The following is a 19,068-nucleotide window of genomic DNA, read 5'->3' as shown; positions in this document are numbered from 1 at the left end:
TCCTACAATATGGCCTACAGGATGACTATGCAAAGGTAGGTGCCCAAGTCTTATATTAAAGAGTTAAAAAGAAAAAACTTTTGACGCCTACAGCTGTGTCATTTGGTAGGCATGTGTGCATAACAAATGCAAGCGCACCCCTACAAATTACATAGGCTTTTTTTTGTTACAAACCAAGTTGGATCAGTAACTAAAAAAAAAATAAAAAATGCAAGGGTTGAGAGCAGAAGCAAAACAGAGAAAAGGGGATATGGGCGGAGAAGGAAAACGAAGGATGCGGACGGGGGTAGCAACATGGGTGAAGGAAAGACGAGCAATGGAGGGGCAAAGAAGGACACGGCAAGTCAAAGCAGCACAAGTAAACACAAAACGACGAGACAAAGCAACATAGAGACAGGGAGGAAGCAACACAGGTGAAGCAAACAATACAAGAGAGGCAGAGAAGCACATGGCGAGGCAGAGAAGCACATGGCGAGGCAGAGAAGCACATGGCGAGGCAGAGAAGCACATGGCGAGGCAGAGAAGCACATGGCGAGGAGACTGAGCAACACAGAGCACGGGGTGGGGGCAGGGAAGCACATGAGAGACAGACCAAATTGGAGACGGGGAGCATAGAAAGCACTACAACAAGAGACGGAGCAGAGAAGTACACAGTGAGACAGAGCAACACAGAGACAGGGGATGGGGTGAAGAAGCACACACGGTAGACAGCTGGAAACACATGCACTATTGTAGAGTGCTTAACAAAGCAGTGTAAGGACACACTAATGCGTCCATGCTCCAGACGAGGGACAAACTCACGAAGGGGAAACAAAGCCCACACAAACCATCAAATAAAAAGCAAGAAAATGAGTGACAATGAGTGCGGCCAATCGTAAACAAAGGGCGTGCTCGAAGCCCACTGTAAGTGAACAAAATGTCTTGCCAAAGACTATGCGAACTACCCAGGGCAAGGCCTAAACATATGGGAATCAATTTTACATGGAGTTCCTTGATCGAGTCAACAATGGGATGCTCGTGAGCAGTTTTTAGTGCCTCGTGTTCGAGTTCACGTCCAGGCTTTACTGCAATAACAAATGACTCTCTGTTAGCAGATGTCTTCTCCGTGGATGTTAGAGCAGCCTGCTGGAAATATTACAGTGGGCAGATGAGAACAAATGAAACACATGTGGCCTAATTTAGAGAGGCACATCTGACGGTATTGAAATGGGTCAGGCAAAGCAGCAGGCCATAAAGCGCAATGACAGAAAGGCACTGGAAACATGGTGCAAAAGCATAAAAGCAGCTGCTTCACAGAAATCAATAAAGGTGGCATCAAGTATATTTTAAATTAGGTTTTCCCATAGTTTAGATCCTTACATTCATGTGAAAAAACAAAGTTGCCTTATTCTCTCCTCTTCTAACTTTAAATACATTCTTTAATTCATTTTTGCCCAGATTTGATTAAACACAGAACGAATTAAATCAGTCCTTTTTTCTTCCCATTCTGCTCTAGATCATCTGTTCTGTTGGAAAGCTCGATGACAGCTTCTCACCACTTGTCAATCCATACACGCTCTGGGTTCTTTCATTTGCTTAGCTGCCAATGGGCCGCCAATATGATGCTGTAAATAAAGATTTATATGTGCACATCCCTAGGGCAATATCATAACTAATGAAGACTTTCATATATTTGATGAAGTGTTGCCTTCATTCTTTTGCGAGATTTTTTGACACATTAATATTATATGCAGAGAAATAGATTGCAAGATAGAGAGGGGCAGAGAGAAAGAGAATGAAATCATGCACTTAAGAGCTATCACCTAAAACAATGGGATGCAAATTGTACATGGATGGGCAGGAAGCAAACTAGTCCAGTGGTGCCGAAACACGAACTACAGTGACCTATCACTTCTTTTTTTGGGCTAGAATTAATCCTCTTCTCCTGGTAGTTATTTTCTTCTGATAGTCCTTAGAGAACGGTTCACACTTTCTCTGACTGTACAGCGTTATTTTAACCCCTTCGGTGCTCATGACCACGCCCGCTATCGGAATGTCCAGCACTGGCGCGGGATTCCAGACGCAGCCAAGGTGTTAAGGTCTGGCTAAAACGGGTCAGGCTCTACGATTCTGGGTTTGGGAGAGTCATGAAAAAGGGTGGACCAATAAGATGCGTGGGAAGGGGAGAATAGAACAAAAATCAACCTGGGTTTTAGGAAATTTATGTTATTAGACACTGACATTCTTGGTCCAATATTGACATATCTACGAAGCAAAGTTTACATATCTTTAGTAAGGTTGGATCTAATGGATATAACGATTGGCCATGCCTTGTGGTCAATGTTTTCATTACAGACAGTGGTACCCGACAAAGGGCATCGGTGCAGGATGTGCCCATGCCCACTGGGAACAGTCGCCTGCCATGGCCAAAATGTACTTGTACTCTGTACCCTTTCGGTATAGTTATACCAAGAGGCTGCAGCAGGAACAGAATGCCCGCAGTACATATGCTGTGAATTTGGTGGTACTTTGGAACACTAGGTTTTGGCTCATAATTTAATGTTCTTTCAGCAAAGACTTCAAAACATATATTTCACTATGAATTATTTATTTTCCATTACACCAAATTAGAAGGCTGGAAAATAGCACAGTAGGTTACTGCAAACAGCAGAATTATTATCATCAGCTTTCAATATTCATTTTACTGTTACAGAAAAGCTTATCCTATAAAAATGCGTACGAGATAATATGGGTTGGTTTTATTGATATTTACAAACCACTCTGAACGTGGCGAATTATTGTGTCATGATAACGCCACATTGATATGATATGATGATTAGGGGGAGTCGGAAGAATCAACTGCTCGCATAATTTTGCATCATTCATGTCCTATTCCATGCACTTGTGTGACCCATAGAGCATCCAGCTGTGGGGAACTGATTTCCAAGCAGGCCCTCAGGGCTAGCAGTGGGGATATACAATAGCTGCTGTTCTTCACTGCTCTTGGAAGGACCACCATGGACATAAAAATTCACAAAATATGCTGCTCATCCGAACATAAAACATGCCATGCTTGTGGCCCAGCATGGCAATAAAAAGCTTTCTTCAACCACAAAATGCCATCTTTATGCTGCTTTGTTAAAGTTGTCTAAATACATTTCACCAGCTTCGCACTTAATGAAGCTCGGGAGAATATAAAAAAAATATGAAGCAGTAAGCTTTGCAACTTTAATAATAATAATAATCCACATTTGTATAGCGCACAATCACCCGTTAGGGGCGCTGGGGGCCGTCGGGAAGATTAAGCAAGCTATTGCCCAGAGTCGCATGGTGCTGGGCTAACCTGCCGCCGGAGCCGGGGATCGAACCCTGATCCCCAGATTCCAGCGTCAGTCGCCCTGGCCGCGGCGCCACACCCCTCCCTTTGGACAACCCTATAGAGAACCATAATTCACAGCTGTCCTTTCTTTGTCCTCTACATATTATCGTGGCTCACTAGGGCCAATAGAGTTAAGGGTAAGTTGCACTTTCCATGAGGGATTCAAAATCCATTTTATCTGATCATTGAAGATCTTTAAATAAAGTGCATCATATTTTGAATATTCTCATGTGATGCACATATATATATATATATATATATATATATATATATATATATATATATATCCATACATATATATATATATATACATGCATATATATATATGTAGTTTGGTTAACTCTGCTCAAATATTTCACAGATTAATACACGCTTTAAGGCCGTTTTTGAGCTGTAGTCTAACACAGGCTTCTTCATAAATCATCTTAGCAGGCATTACCGGTTGCATCGATTTTCACTTGACATGAACACACAACCGACTTGATCCACATCAATATTTATAAATGGCGAAAAACTGCTTCTCAAAAGTGGGTGGTTCTGCACACCAAAAGTAACCAATGTACTCGAAATTTCTAATGGAAATTATCAAAATATATGCGTGCGAAGTATGGGGAAAGGGGTACCACAATCCCTAGATACAAAGTTTAAATGGAGTCCTTGAGACCAAGTCCATAATCCACATCAATATTTATAAATGGCGAAAAACTGCTTCTCAAAAGTGGGTGGTTCTGCACACCAAAAGTAACCAATGTACTCGAAATTTCTAATGGAAATTATCAAAATATATGCGTGCGAAGTATGGGGAAAGGGGTACCACAATCCCTAGATACAAAGTTTAAATGGAGTCCTTGAGACCAAGTCCATAATACGGAAAAGATGGGAACTTATAGAAAGCGAGTCAGACTTTCAGAACATCTTCATGCAACCACCATTGTTTGCGCACACTCGTGCTCAAAATTTACGAGAAATTTTGAAGGGATCTGAAATACAACAAGGCACCAAATCCTTTAAAGGCATGAGAAAATGTCACAACTGCGGTCAGTGTGGAAATGTTATCACTGGCCATGAGTTTCAACACCCCAAGACAGGAAAATCTATATCCTTAAAACATACATCTGACTGCACAACAGAGAATGTAATTTACGCAATCAAATGCCCTTGTGGCCTAGTTTACATTGGCAGGACCAGCAGAAAAATTAAAACAAGGATTATAGAGCATAAAAGTCGGATCAGGAATAAAAACATGAACTCTTCATTATCTGCACATTGGGTTAATGCCACACACACCATTCCTCAGCTACGGTTTACCATCTTAGAACATATTACACCACACTCAGGCATGGACATGAATACCACACTAGCGCGCAAAGAGACAGAATGGATCAAAAAATTGGGGACCACAACCCCGGGGGGTCTTAATGACCATTATGAATTAGTATGCTTTCTATAAATTTCCATTAGATTGTACAGGGTTATATTGCATTTCCTTATCTAATTGAGTTGAAGTGTTATCTCTTCACGCATTAGTTATTACTGCATGCGCATTTCACTCACCTATCTTATTCTGTTTCTTCCTAATTTAATCTCTTAATTTATTTCATTTCAGTCTGTGTCTATTATTTATTTACTTTCACCTATTTACATCGCTTTTTGTGGCACTTACAGCCGGCGAGGGTAGTCTAGAACCCTGTACTGAGGAGATTAACAGAACCGCCATTTTGGAGCAGGTTGCGGTTTTACGGGTAGTCCTTTTTCTATGTTGATACATGATTTACTTCACGTTAAGTACCGGGAAAGACTCGCGGAATTTGACAGAGTCTTTCAACTTGTGGATTAATGGTGAAGTCAGCGACAGCACTGCTGGAAGTAGGATTCGTTTGAAGTTAAGGTATTGTCCCAAACGCTATGGGTTTTATAATTACGAACAGAGGCTCAAAACGCACTCATTTCTAATAGTGTTCTCGTTCTGTTTAGGGATTTCTCCCGTGTGGAAGCTTTTTGAATCAGGAACAGTCTACGTGGATAGTTTACCTGTCGAATTATAACTGGTAAGAAGGGAATGGGTTTCCCGATGATGAGAGGTTGTGATTCTTTTGTAATGATAGTTGTTACACCGGAGACTTTGGCTATTTCTTTTAGAGAGACGGACTACAGGATATCTAGACTTGGAGTACCACGCAATTTAGCAGACTCCTTCTGAATATATCAGACATGGTAGGCATATTATTTCATATACATTAGATAATGGGGTTCACCACAGTGCAGTTTTACAATTAGGCGTGTTTGTTTTTTTACAGCATTTTTCCATGGCAAAACTGTGGAGGTACTTGTTATGATACAGCTTTCAGAGCACATTTACAACTTTTAAGCACGACATTTATATATAATATTCACTATGGTTTGGAATTCTTTTACTTCACATTTATACTAGATGTGTGAATCACGGCATGGCTGATATTCAGCTTTCAACTTCTTCTTGGTTCTTGGACCCTTTGGCTTTTTTAGATTGTACACTGATATCTTGATATTATGAGAAAATGCAAACCCTAGGAAGTCATTAACGTGCGAAACTTATCAATACTTTTGTTGTAGATTCATGACCTGAACCAGCCCAGAGAACTTGAACATAGAAGCCTAACTATAACCCCTGAAGAAGGGTTCTGTTGAACCCGAAATGCATTGGGTTGTTTTGATTTGATCAATATCTTTCACTTGCAATGTATTGATTTGATTTTTTGATTTCACATGCAACGTATGTTTCATGCAGATACATTGAGTTATTATGGCTTAAGAATTTATGTGAAGAATTGCAAATAAATATGTAAAATAACTTATGTTTGAAAATTTAAAAACGTTGGTGAAAACTATTTATTTATAACTTTTGAGGCAGGATTGCCAGTAAGCTGTGCGTTGTATAGTTCTTGGTCTCAAGGACTCCATTTAAAAAATATAGAAAAACTGCTTCTGCCATATGAGATAAAATAAACTTAAAACATGTCCAAGACCTCGCTATAGAGGGGGTGTGAACAGAAAGAACAAATTCATATGATTAACTGAAAAACATTCGGCAACTTCAAATATTAGCTGCTCAAAATGGAATGTGTAACTTGGCAATCTACAATTGTATCAAAGAATGTATCTTGAAGTCAACAAATATACACATTTAAAAAACACAAATCCACATTTGTACAATAGCCAAACAGAGTAACATTTACAATATTCAACATAACATGCACTAAAATAACCGATCATAAAAGAATCATTAGTCAGGAAACAGTAATGCATTTATGCTCCATATACTAAACGAACATATAAAGAATACATGCTCAGACTGGAAAACTAATGGTCAGGCTGCAACATCTCTTTCCTTCGCCTTTCTTTTAAACACTTCCTTGCGCCGCGAATTCGGCCGCGGCGGGAGGGAGCTAGGGGGGGAGCGCGACGCTTCTGTGCTCATGAAGGAACCACGCCGTCATGGGCGGTGGGTGCTCATGACGGTGTGGTTACGTCATGACCAGCCCGCTCATTAATTCGCCCGTACAGGCGGGGCATTAGTGCTGCGTGGGAGGAGCGGCAGCGGCATGACGGAACCACGCCGTCATGAGCACATCCTCACCGTGGCTCATGATGGCGTGGTTCCGTGATGAGCACGCAAGGGGTTAATGTACTTTTCCCTATCATATGGCAAGTTAGGAAAATAGAACAAACAAACAAACAGTAAGGTATATGTTCCAACTGCACATTTTATTTACTTTTCATGGGAAGGAAATAAACTTTTTTAGATTGTGTCTGTGATTTCACTGTTTTTACTTCTCAATTATCTTTTGATAGGAGGAGGCACACGTGAAAGTTAAAAAAAACAAAAATTCCTCTTGAAATCGTGCCTTGGTGGATCAAAGGGTTCACTTAGGGGAGGGCGCAGTCCCGCCCGGCCCCTGCTCTATATCCTTGCGTGGTCTTCAAGCATCATTAGCTATATCACAGAGCCAATTCGATATAGACAGAGCGAGGGGCAAAATGTCACTCCTTTTCAACCAGTGTTTTTTGTGCCATTAAAGTATGCATTAACCCACATACATCAACCATTGGCTGACTAACGATTAACTTCACGTATTCCATTGAACTGGCTATTTCCTTGATGCAGCAGGCGAGTACACACAGTGTGGGACGTCCATTGTTTTTTTGGGGGGGTTTTCTTTACTTTTTGGCTTCCAATGTAATGTATGGATGTTGAAGTGCCAATTTACTTAAATGGATGCGCAGTAAGCTACTTTGTGCAAACAACACTAGAAATGCAGGGTTGCTTGGCAGAATTGTTGATGTTCTGTACTCACCCATTGAACCTGTCTCTACGCCTTTAGCTATAATAGAGAAGACAACCAATTGTACCACCAGGTAATACATTTCATTATGGAAAAAGAAGGTGAGGGCTTCTAGAGTTGGCCCTCCCAATGGAGATGAATAAACTTCTAGAAATTTCTATCGCTCCATCTACATTGATGAGTGAGTGAATTTCTGTGAACAGGTCTTAAACGGCCGGTCCAGGAAAACAAGTTTGATTTTACTTATAGACCAAAGCAACAGAAGAATGAAGCACCAACACGATGCATGTTGAGTAGCCAATGAGGCCAGCTGGTGCAGGTCTATATCAGGCACCTGCTTGTAGAATGCCACTTTGCGCTAGTACATTGTTCCCCGACACAGGATCGTGGTTGGGCTCTTACAGGGTAGGAATCGTAGATATATGATGCAATCTATCTGGCTGTTGTGGCCTTTGAAGCCACTTGGCAGGCACCAATCAACCCAAAACAGGGCACAGGTTTTATCAAATTAAAAGTAATTATGTTATGGGGCAAGTGGTTACATTTATTGTTTTGAATTTTGTGTCAGTTTTTCCCTTTCATTGCTGCATTTTCCCTCTGCAGGGCACATTGTGCTTATGGACGGTTTCCTTGGCTTACCCCTCCTGCTGTCTGATGGTGATGATTTCTGCTATACTGTGTATTCCTTGGCTGTCTTTTTATGTCCTAAGTTTTGGAAATGTCAATAAAATAAAAGTAATTATGTTGTGAAGGGTCTGAAGTGTTTCTTTCTGCCATAGAGGCATGCAGATGTCTAAAGAAAGTCAGCATTATTTCTTTGTGCAGATGGGAGTAGGGCAGTACTGCTGAAACAAAGGTGGGATCGGTCCTTATGACCATTTTGTCATCCTAAGCACCCTCAGTGGGCTTGCGGGCCATGTTGTGGCAACCAAGAAAAAAAAGCCTCTCCTGAAAGAAGCTTGAGGTCAAGAGGTCAATGGCTCAAGGATGTCTGCAAGGCTTGGCTGTGTACAAGGACTCATCAGCTCTTGTCCAATTACCAGTGGCCGCAAAGGAAACCATTTTAGAAAAGTATATCTGTTTCAAGAAGGTATCTCAAAGAAAGACGTACCATCATCCACTGAACAAATGAGCAGTTAGATGTTCTTCTCCAGTGCCAAATGGCACAATCTCAGCCATTTGCTCCTGGTCAGGTTTAAAGAGGAGGACTACCACTAGGCTTTCCAGGTTTTCTACACAGACAGACAAAGGTTATGTGAGGCTGAGTGATTGCATTGCAGGGAGACATACAGCACTCTCCCTCCTTTTATGGGCGGCAGGTTTTACCTCTAAGAAGGTGGATGAAGTCGTTCTCAAGTAGGTGGAGAGAACCGAAATTCGCAAGACTAATCAGAAAAAACTTGGATGTCTGGGCATCCTGGGCTGTTGGTGATCAGAACAGTGAGTTTTGAATAGCTCAGTGAGCAATGTATTAAAAAGAGAATTTCTGTTATATGGCTTGGGATGAGCTGGAATGGACTTCGTTTTAAAATACCTTCTTCTTTCTTGTCAATTGAGTGCGATCTCGCATGGCTCTAACACACTTCCCAACTATAATTAACTTCAGAAACTATTCTTACTGCATGTTGGAACTATATACAGTCGTGCTGAAATGCCATTATTTAGAAAGGAAGGGGTGAAATCTGGTATCAGAGTCATAGAGGGGAAGGCAAATACAAATGAATAATCTAGTGAAACAACTATTAATCTAAGCACCAGTTCATCCAGAGAGCTCAGCTATCTTTTCTTTTGTTCAAGCGAAGAGCCAAGTTGTCTGTGGTCGGTTAAACCCTGCCGTCAAAGATGGGTTCAGTATTTCAGTTTAGGCTGTCCACTACGGTGCTAACATACCCCATCATGTAGGAGACACATCATAGCATGCACTGCTACAAAGTTCATCCTTTTAGGGACAGTGTTCGGATCCGAGGACTATTTGGTGGTGTATGTCCACAATGGGTCTCCTGACCATCAACGAGTGCCTGAGATCCCTGATCACTAGTTTTAATTGCTAAGCTAAAAAACATCCCTTTTCTTTCCATTAAAAATTTAAGGGAAGAAAGTGTTTTGTATAGTGTATATTTAAATGTATAATGCTCTGACCAGACAGAACTGGTTATGTGTCTTAGAATGCTTTGTATGTCACATTACATAGGGTGTTACATCAAAGGAAGGTGGTGAGGGTTAATCAACAAGGCCTACACCCTCAAATAACCATTAAATGCAAAAAAGGTCTTGTTCCGCTAATTAAAGGGACCAAGTGCCTTGTCAATTCTCAAAGGCCTAGTCTATCTTTAAGTCCCATGTATCTACAAGACCCTCCTGTGTCTTATAATATTTTTGTGCTGATCAATACAGGAAAGGTGTCATCCATACAACATGCATAGAAATGTAAGGAAAGGTACCTCTCGAGCCCTGAGCAAATCAATGAAGATCATACTCCTGGGCTGGATTTGTTATACTGTCATCATTGGCACAACTTCCATATTGGTGACCAACCATACATCAGGTGATCAGAATTGAGCTCTTTTTCGATGGTGGAGTCTGCAACCACTTTCTTTAAATATCAAAATCACGCTGGTGCTGCTGCCCTTTATTCTGTCCTTCAATGTAGGGGAAGAGTTTCAAGGTAGGGGCTTGTTTACTTGCAAAATCACTTAGCATTTCAAATTGCACAAGTACTTATTCAACTATCAAATTGGTTATTTCCTGGCGACTCTCCAGAAAATTAAAAAAAACTGATGGTTAAAGACCAGTAATTCCTATGCTATCTTATCAACATGTTTCAGCTCCAATGCATCTCTAAAATCAATTTGACCCTCAGTATTTATCTTGATAGCACATAGATCAAGCAACATACAAGTCTCCCCCCCCCCAAAATCCACCCTACTTCATTTAAGTACAGAATATTTTGGGGTTGCTCATTGCTGAATTAGAGAAAATGAAACCATCAAGGTTGTAGATGACATCTTTTCAATCACTAATAATGAAAAACCATGTCTCCTGATGCTACTTAGCCTGGCAAACGGCTTTAGAGGGTGCTGACCACCAAGTCTTCCGTTTAAGCATGGGCATCACCAACAACAAATTAAATGCAATTATCTTACAGTTCTCGCGCCGAAAATAATATGTGCAAACAGAATCCTCTAGAGCACCATCAATCTGGTGTCTTGTGTGGTTCCTCTGGTACTTATACTTGCTTTCATAATATAATGTTCAACATCTGCTTGGAGCTGCTGAGAGTACTATTCAATCAACAAGAAATCAATATCCACAAATATGCTGATACCTCAATATACCATAAAACAACAGCAGCAAACTTCTGTGTATCTGAAAACGCAACCGAGCAAACACCAAGTTTGTCAATAATAGTGAAGGAACTCTCAAGCGCTAAATCTGTAAGTTGCTTAAATGTTACCTTTGATGATTTTTACTGCCGTCTGTAACCTGCAACTAAATCCCTGGTCTTTCTCAAGGACTCATCTGTGTCCTTCAAGGAGGACAGCAAGAAAAAAGTATTAAAAGCTTTGCGAACATTAGTGAACAAACCCCTCTCCATTCTAATGAACTTGTAATCCATGGTGCAGGATCCATCTTACCCAGTGCTTAAAATGGAAAGACATTTGTAACGGGAGAGCACTGACAATAGTACTCTCCCCATTAGAAATGTCTGTCCTTCTTATTCTCATCTCGCATCGACGGAAGCAACACACTATTCACTGGACTCCCCAAGTCCTCATTGACATCAAGACGTATCTTCATGCAGCAGCTCGACATATCTCCAACCAAAAGCCACAGGAAGCTACATATGTGAATTATAAGGCACTACCACTAAGAAAATCTGAGTGTGCTGCTGCTACACTCAACACGCCCAGTGGCTCTCACACTATAAGAAGCACCTGCCTCTGGAGATATAAATATAAAAGTCAATGAGAGAAGGCACACAACAACAGCCTTTCTATGCACATGGACCAAAAGTCCGGAACAAGAATCCTTTGCACCTCAAACTTGCTATTGATTTGTTTCAACTCAGTAAGTGTCTCAAAAACTATGTTTTCAGACTCTCTGTGGGCTCTCTTAGACTGTATCCATGTCGGTCCCCACCTCACCTCTCTGTGATGAGGTGTTTGTGATGCCTTCTGTATCTGTATGCTCTCCTCGCGTGGTGGCTATAAATCCTGTTTCTGTGTACATTCCCCAGCTGCCCTTTGGAGCTAAATTTGCACTTCATAAACAGACTCCATAAACAAAGCTATATATATTTTAAAACAAGAAATTGTGTGCTTTTTGCAGTTGGTGCTACTGAGACTACAAGGGGGTGACTGTGGAGGCGATATTTACCAAACTGATTCAGTACCCTAAGGACCTGGTGCCCTCCACTAACAAGGTGGTTGTCAGGAGTGTGGATTAGGGGAGAGAACCTCAATGGGAAACCAATGTCAAGGCAGAGCGAAATAAAGTAGAGTTCAGGAAAACTTACTGTTGCCTCATCATAGGAATGTTGACACAGTTAGCAGCAGCTACTGCAGCAAAGGGAACCCAACGTGCCACTAAAGGGGGCGCTCTCTGTAGATGGAAGAAATTGAGGGACAACGGTTGGTAAAATGCATAAACTCTGTGTAAACAATTTCGAAAAATAAAACCTTATAAGCAAAAAGGACAATTAATCACAAAGACAGATGTTGCAAATTTCAAACGCATTTTCATACCGTTTTCAAGGCCTACATCTGTCAGGTCTAAATTTCCTAAAAAGTAGGACCATTTCAGTCTCAGGGTCTGATATAGAGCACGCCCTCCCCAACTAAAGGCCATTACACATGCATACACTAATTTAGCAACATATTTTAACACAAGCTCCTTTGGTTTATTAGCAAGAGCCATAAAATACAATCGTACATGTCCATTTAACTGCATAAAACAAGCTAATCCAGCTGTCAGAGTTACACAGAAATAAAAGTGGTTATTTATATTATATACATGTAACTGAAGACACAATTGCAAAACAAAGTTACAGTGCTGAGGAGTTTTAAAGAGATAAACATACTAGAAATTTTAGGGACTGGCCATTACAGTGTGGCTTTTAACGCATCCATTCTATTGACCACATACACCTGATGCTGTCCGTCAGCAAATCAAGTCAGATTTTGTTAGACTTACTCCTGGAAAACTTTCCTAGCCAATCTCTCCATCAGATTTTCATCCAACAATATGTTTGGTTTGGCTAACAGAAGTACAATTGCCGACAGAGGGGGGCCTGGATGGTAAATGGACATTAAACAGCCAAGTAAGAAGATGCAGGTTGGCCCAGAGAGGGATTGAGAAAAAGGATTTGCAGTGCTGGAGTATCTAGTAGGCAACAACTATAGGTGGGTCTAAGAGGTTTTAGGAACTACAAAAAATAGAATATTTTGGGGCTACTGAAGAGCCTTTTCAGTGCTAGCAGGAAGTAATCACGGAAGAATTAGGATTTCTGTTGATACATCAAATAATTACGGGACACAGTAGTATACTTTTCTCAACAAATTAAAGAGTGACTCTTAGCAGGCACAGCTGGACAATCTAGAGCATGGGTACTCGCAAACATTTGCCCAGGGGCCACAAAGTATGGTCTGTGGTGGGTTAGAGGGCCGCACTGGTGCCAGCGGGGTGGCGGTAGGGGGTCTGGGTGGGTCAGGAGTTGTGTCACGAGGTCCCAAAAAATGGTAAATTAACGGGCGATCATTTGGAAGAGGTGTGGCGCAGCAGCCAGGGTGCCCGACTCTGGACCACAGGGTTCATGGTTCTATCCCCGGCACCGGCACCGGCAGCAGGTTAGCCCAGCACCATGTGACTCTGGGCAATAGCTCGCTTAATCATCGGAGGTAGCTGTGCGCTTTACAAATGCTGGTATTTCATTTCATTTCATTTGAAGGTTAATAAATGCTTGCTCGTTTATTTAAAATAAATTCTGAATGTTAGGGCTCAGCAACTAAACAACAGCTGGTGCTGCTGTTCACCAAGGGGGCCGCATGTATAGGTCATGAGGGCCACAAGTGGCCCCGGGCCATACTTTGAGTATCACTGAAGAGCATGGAAAGCAAACAAGCAGAGTATTGTTGGATTGGAAAATGCCTTCAAGCTAGAGATGCACTAACTGTTTCTGCTAAATGACTAGTCGATCAGCAACCTTTTACTTGCCAGTTCGACCCATGCTAAAAAACAACCCCTGCATCAGGACACTAGACAGCAGGAAACGACCCTTTCAGCCATTCCTATCTAAATGTGAACTTTGAAATGTTATTAAAAATGATCTTCAAATTGAACACGGAATACTCTACTGTGTATTTGACTGTCATACTACACCGCTACCGATATGAGATCAAACGATTTAAGCTACAGGCACATATCAAAGAAATTAGTCAACAAACCAGAGATAAAAGATGCACAAACTAAGGACAAAGTTCTATAGGGCTAAGAATAGCTGCACTTGTAAAAGATTCATTTGTGTTCAACGATTCAAATGGAAATTGTGGGGAAGATACCGTTTTTGAATATGCTTATACAGGTAGTGTAGAGCTCATTGGATTTACCATTGTTGTGCAAGGATCTTCTAGTTCTAAAACCATCTGTTCAGTCACCCTTCTGTCTAAAGATAGGATTGACTGATATAATGCAGTACATCATAACTCGAGCAGTTTACAAATGGTTAGTTCACGGTTTCATTCATACTGGAGCAACACATGCTGTACCTTGGTATAGAGGTTGAGTCCCACAGCTGTTGCCAATGCAGTGCTGGTGGCTGTCAGATAAGCCACCCCGATTTGTCTAAAAGAAAATTAGAAAAGCTGTTTTTCAATAGAAGTTCTGAAATTGCCAAACACATGTAAAGGACACAACAGTGTCACAAACGGTTCCCTGTGTGTGCAGTTTTGATAATTTGTATTTAGAAGGAGAGTAAAAATTAAAGGAACGCATGAGCGACAACACTGATTTCTGTGCAATTTGAAACAAATATTTGACTGTCACTACTACAAAGTGTGTTTGGTACAAAATAAATACAAGTGGTTAAATGTTGCATATAAATATTCACTCAAATATAAACACAAACATGAATTATACATCCCACATCCATTCTGAGAGCATAAGAGAAAAATATTAATCTATAACTCCTTATCCAAAGTGGGAAACTGAAGCCCTAAAAATAATGTCACTGAAGTGGCCTCGGAATATTTGAGCACCGCGGTTCCAAAAAAAACCACATCTCATAAAACCGGTGTTAACATTGATGGAAATTCTGCCACAGATGCATAAGCTTTTGGCATAATTTATTATGCGTTGTCTGCAATGTACACAAAATAAGGATAGCTGTGAGTACTGAGCAAGAGGCCTCACGTTTTTAAAATTATAAAGGGTGTTGTTTTAAGGGAATCTACAAACCTTTCTGGGTTTCTGTCCAATTAAAAAAGATATGCCTAGTCCTGGAAGCCAGTGTTTGCTTTTTAGCACTGTTTTAGCGGTTTTCCAGCTAGAAATTCACTTGCTAGCATAACGCACTACCAAACGTATGTCCCCTGGGAATGCACAACAATGTCAGTAAGTGAATGGGCCACTCTGCTGCCTGGATGAAACTAGAGGTTGAATAGTTCGTTGTTTTTCATATTTAGGTTTGTCCTTTGACGACTCAACTAATTGGGTTACTCGCATGAATGAAAGACGGTTGGAATGTTTACAGACGTTCGTACTAGCTTTTAAATTCATAGTGAAAGTGGGGAACAGAGCCCTGAGATGTATCAATACAATATATAGTGGTGAATGTGTTCTGGGTGCTATTTAATAAGTAGGTGTATGCTCACTCAGGAAAGGTTTCTTAATTGTGTTACTCAGTAAAAGCTTATTTCGGAAAATGATTTCCATAAAACTTGCAAACACAGAACAATCCTTTGTGAACAAGTGCACACAGTATTTGTAATAAGAGCTCACCGTAAAGCAGTCACAAAAACATTTGAAAATAATCAGACAAATTTCCAAACATACGTTCTCTACATACATATTCCATTATAAATTAGTCTTAATATCAATTGTAAAAGATAAAAACTTATACATGTGCAATTTATCTAACAACTGATGCACCCTACTCTAGTTCAACCTTTCATCTAGGGGTTGGTATGTAAGTATAGTACTATGCACCAGAGATTTATCATAGTACACAGACTACCTCAATATGAACCCAGCTGCGACCGGTCACAATATTTTCTACTAATCAAAAGAGTGCCACAAACCAGTTTCTACTAGCCTAGAATTTAGGGCCCTTCGCTTTCTTATGAGGCCTACTGAAAATAGGAATTTAGTTACAGCGAAAACTGTATAAATGAATGCATCACCCTTCAAAATTCGTAGTGCCTCCAAGTCCCTCCGAACTCCAAGGTAATTGCACAATGGCGTATCCATTTCCCTCTAGGCTTTTTAGTTGCTTGACAAAAAATATCACATGGTGTTCATTCACAGACTGGGAGTACAAGGTACATGTAGCTGTGTGGTTAGCACACCTACAGGTGCTCCATAATGCCATAAATGACCCCAATTCGAGTTTATCAAAATGACATTTTAAGTAAAGAATTTTTGCCGATTGCTGGAGCGGTAGATCAAGAAACTTTTCATAACAGGGGCAGTCCTTCGTGAGCAGGAATTGAACTGTCAGCCTACCATGAGTGGGGCAACGTAAGAAGCTAGCCTGAATATATTCCCATTAGCGGATTTTTAATTGCATCTTGGAAGTGGCCACCAATGAGCCGGGATCCGACCAAAAGTAACTAAGGTCCAGTTTAACGAACCAGTGGCGAACATGTTTGAACCACAGAAAGTTGAGACCTGAATCAAGGGCAAGCGATTCCTCTACTGCTCTCCGATACGGCTGCAGCTCTTCAGTAGTACAAAGCCTCACTCATTACCAAAGAGGCCATAGTCTAGCTAGTTCCCCCACTCTTTTTAGATCAACACCCATGAACATATGAATTAAAGGGGATACTAGTGGGAAGATCGAGAAGTAAGCGAACAAACTTATTTTCACTTATAGTAAGTGAATCTAAATTCGCATAACCACAGATTTCAGCCCTGTATAAAGCAGCAGATTGGGGCTTTAGTTTAAATAGTTCTAGTGCGGTTTTTAGGGATTCTATAAGTTAGTTGCCCCCAATCCCCTAGCAAACTTGGGAGTAGTTCTTGTGGTGGAGAATTATTAATTGGGCAAGCAGGGCCTTTGGGACCCCCAGGTCCTTAGAAAAATGCCCATAGCAGCCCCTGAGGACCAGGTCAAAGACGGCTCTAAGGTCAACAATTGCAATACAGGTGTGTCCTACTCTAAGGTGTCTCCTACAGTGGTGGAAAGCACACAGCTTTGTTAAAATACCCCTCAGTCACCACCCCTATTTGCATCTCGGGCATTAAGGCCCTCATTTATTATCTTGTTTGATTCATGGATTTTTCCAAGAATCACCCAGTAGTTGCCACCCTGCAAGATTTAACTCAGATCCTTGTGACTGGGGGTGAATGTCTGCATTGTCCAGCATTCCGTCAATCAATTGCTTCTTTTGCATATGTCGCCCTAAGTGGGAAGGGTATGCCCAGACGTGGGTCCCATGCTCACTACACCACTGGATTCAAGCTAGCCTGGCTGATGAAGGGTGATGTCCTGAAACCGGTCCCAGGATGCTTGTTTCCGGTCCAGGGAGGACCTTGCTTGGCAGTTCGGGCTGGACTGTTCCCACAAGGAACAGGGTCAAGACTGTTTTTCATATGGCTGGGTCCAAACTGGGGTGGTGTGGTGAGCAAAAGAATGATCGATTTAACCCAGATCCTTGTGACTGGGGGTGAATGTCTGCATTGTCCAGCATTCCGTCCATCAATTGTATTTTTTGCACATGTCACCCTACAAGAAGTACCAACTCTTGGAGGTATATCTGCCACCGCACGATGCACTCGTGAGATAACCTAACGAGGCATGCTTTGTCTTCTCTGTTAATTATTTTACAGCGCCACGCCAATATACATGATCTACCATTAGACATGTTTAGAATAATAGGTGTTTCTTTCCACTATCGGGGGCAGTCTTTCTTCACTGAGCAAACACTGGGTTATAAACTCGCACACCAGCTTTTCTGATAGAAGATGGGCCGCAACAGGAAGTGAGGCTCACTCCTGTTGCGACTCCGCCCCTGAAAAACGACACTCTAGCCTTTCGGACCAGAACAGGAAGTGAGGATTGGAACGGGTACGATCAAGGGGATCATTGTCTAACCACAACTGTCTAGAGTTACCAACCAATTAGTGCAGGTTTGACGCGAAAAACACCAATTGCACACAACTTAAAAAGGGACACCTCAAGCAGGCTTAGTGTTCCACAGAGCCACAATTAGGTATTGTCCAGGCGAGGAGGTAACCTTGATAATGTAAGTACGGCATAGCCGCGTTAAGAGAAGACTACAGATGCTCCTTCCCCCTCGTTTTGCAGGCTCATGATGCATTAAATGGGCTAATTAGAAGTACATAAAACAACCTATTGAACAGGTTTTTCTGACATCCCCTTTGAAAGTGAATTTTGGATGTATACAAAAGGGACTCATGGTAATATACTAAGTGGACATACAGAGTACGCAGTCCCTTGCAATAGAGTGTGTGGTTTTTGTTCACGTCTTATACTGTCTCATTTCGCCGGCATAACACAGCACCAGTTACAAAACGTAATGGATAGGAATAAGAGAAAAATATATCACGCACAAAAATATGTCACTTTTCCTTACAGGTCACCACCACAATGGGTGTATGTGATATGCATTTTTAATGTTTAATTATGTTATTTGCTACCAGAGCCTTAACAGCCTAAATACCTACTGGTTTACAGTATACAGTGCAAGTAGATTGTTATATGCACTACATAGTATTTACCTAATAATATCACACGTTTTATTCTTGGAATTTTTAGTTTAGAAGGGACCTTTATAGGTCCTGATAAGAAGCCAGGGGAGGGCTTCGAAACATGTTGACACAGGAAATACTGCCCATTAACGCCTATTACCTCCGTCTTATTCCCCATTTTTAACAAAATCAGCTCAAAGGAGCATTAAGGTTTATTTTTCGGCAGAGCCAGGTATTTTTTAATCATACACCACTTTCACTTACTACTGACCCTTCCACTCACACTCCTACACCACACATTGTATTGTTAGATAATCAGTACTGCAACGTAGTCGTAGGTCGCAGCATGCCCTGTCCCGCAGCAGGGCGGGAAGACCCTGATGATGAAGCATGCCACCAAGGGTCCTTTTGGTGGGGGAGGGGTATTTTAACAAAGCTGTGTTTCCACCACTGTAGGAGACA

The 19,068-nt window shown here is 41.3% G+C and overlaps 1 protein-coding gene across 3 annotated transcripts in view; it reads right to left on the bottom strand.

Annotated features, from left to right (window-relative positions):
* The window catches only part of SFXN2 (sideroflexin 2), a 182,481-nt gene that overhangs the window by 59,430 nt on the left and 103,983 nt on the right, over positions 1 to 19,068 (bottom strand). For all 3 annotated transcript variants that reach the window (XM_078643664.1, XM_078643665.1, XM_078643663.1), the window contains 2 exons: positions 14,445 to 14,520; positions 12,197 to 12,282 (listed from right to left, as the gene is read on the bottom strand). In XM_078643664.1, the coding sequence (XP_078499790.1) occupies positions 12,197 to 12,282; positions 14,445 to 14,520 (162 nt within the window). The remainder of the gene's footprint in view (positions 1 to 12,196; positions 12,283 to 14,444; positions 14,521 to 19,068) is intronic.

Source organism: Lissotriton helveticus, chromosome 5_1, assembly GCF_964261635.1.
Source record: "Lissotriton helveticus chromosome 5_1, aLisHel1.1, whole genome shotgun sequence".
NCBI lineage: Eukaryota > Metazoa > Chordata > Amphibia > Caudata > Salamandridae > Lissotriton > Lissotriton helveticus.
This window is presented reverse-complemented; position numbering and strand designations above follow the sequence as displayed.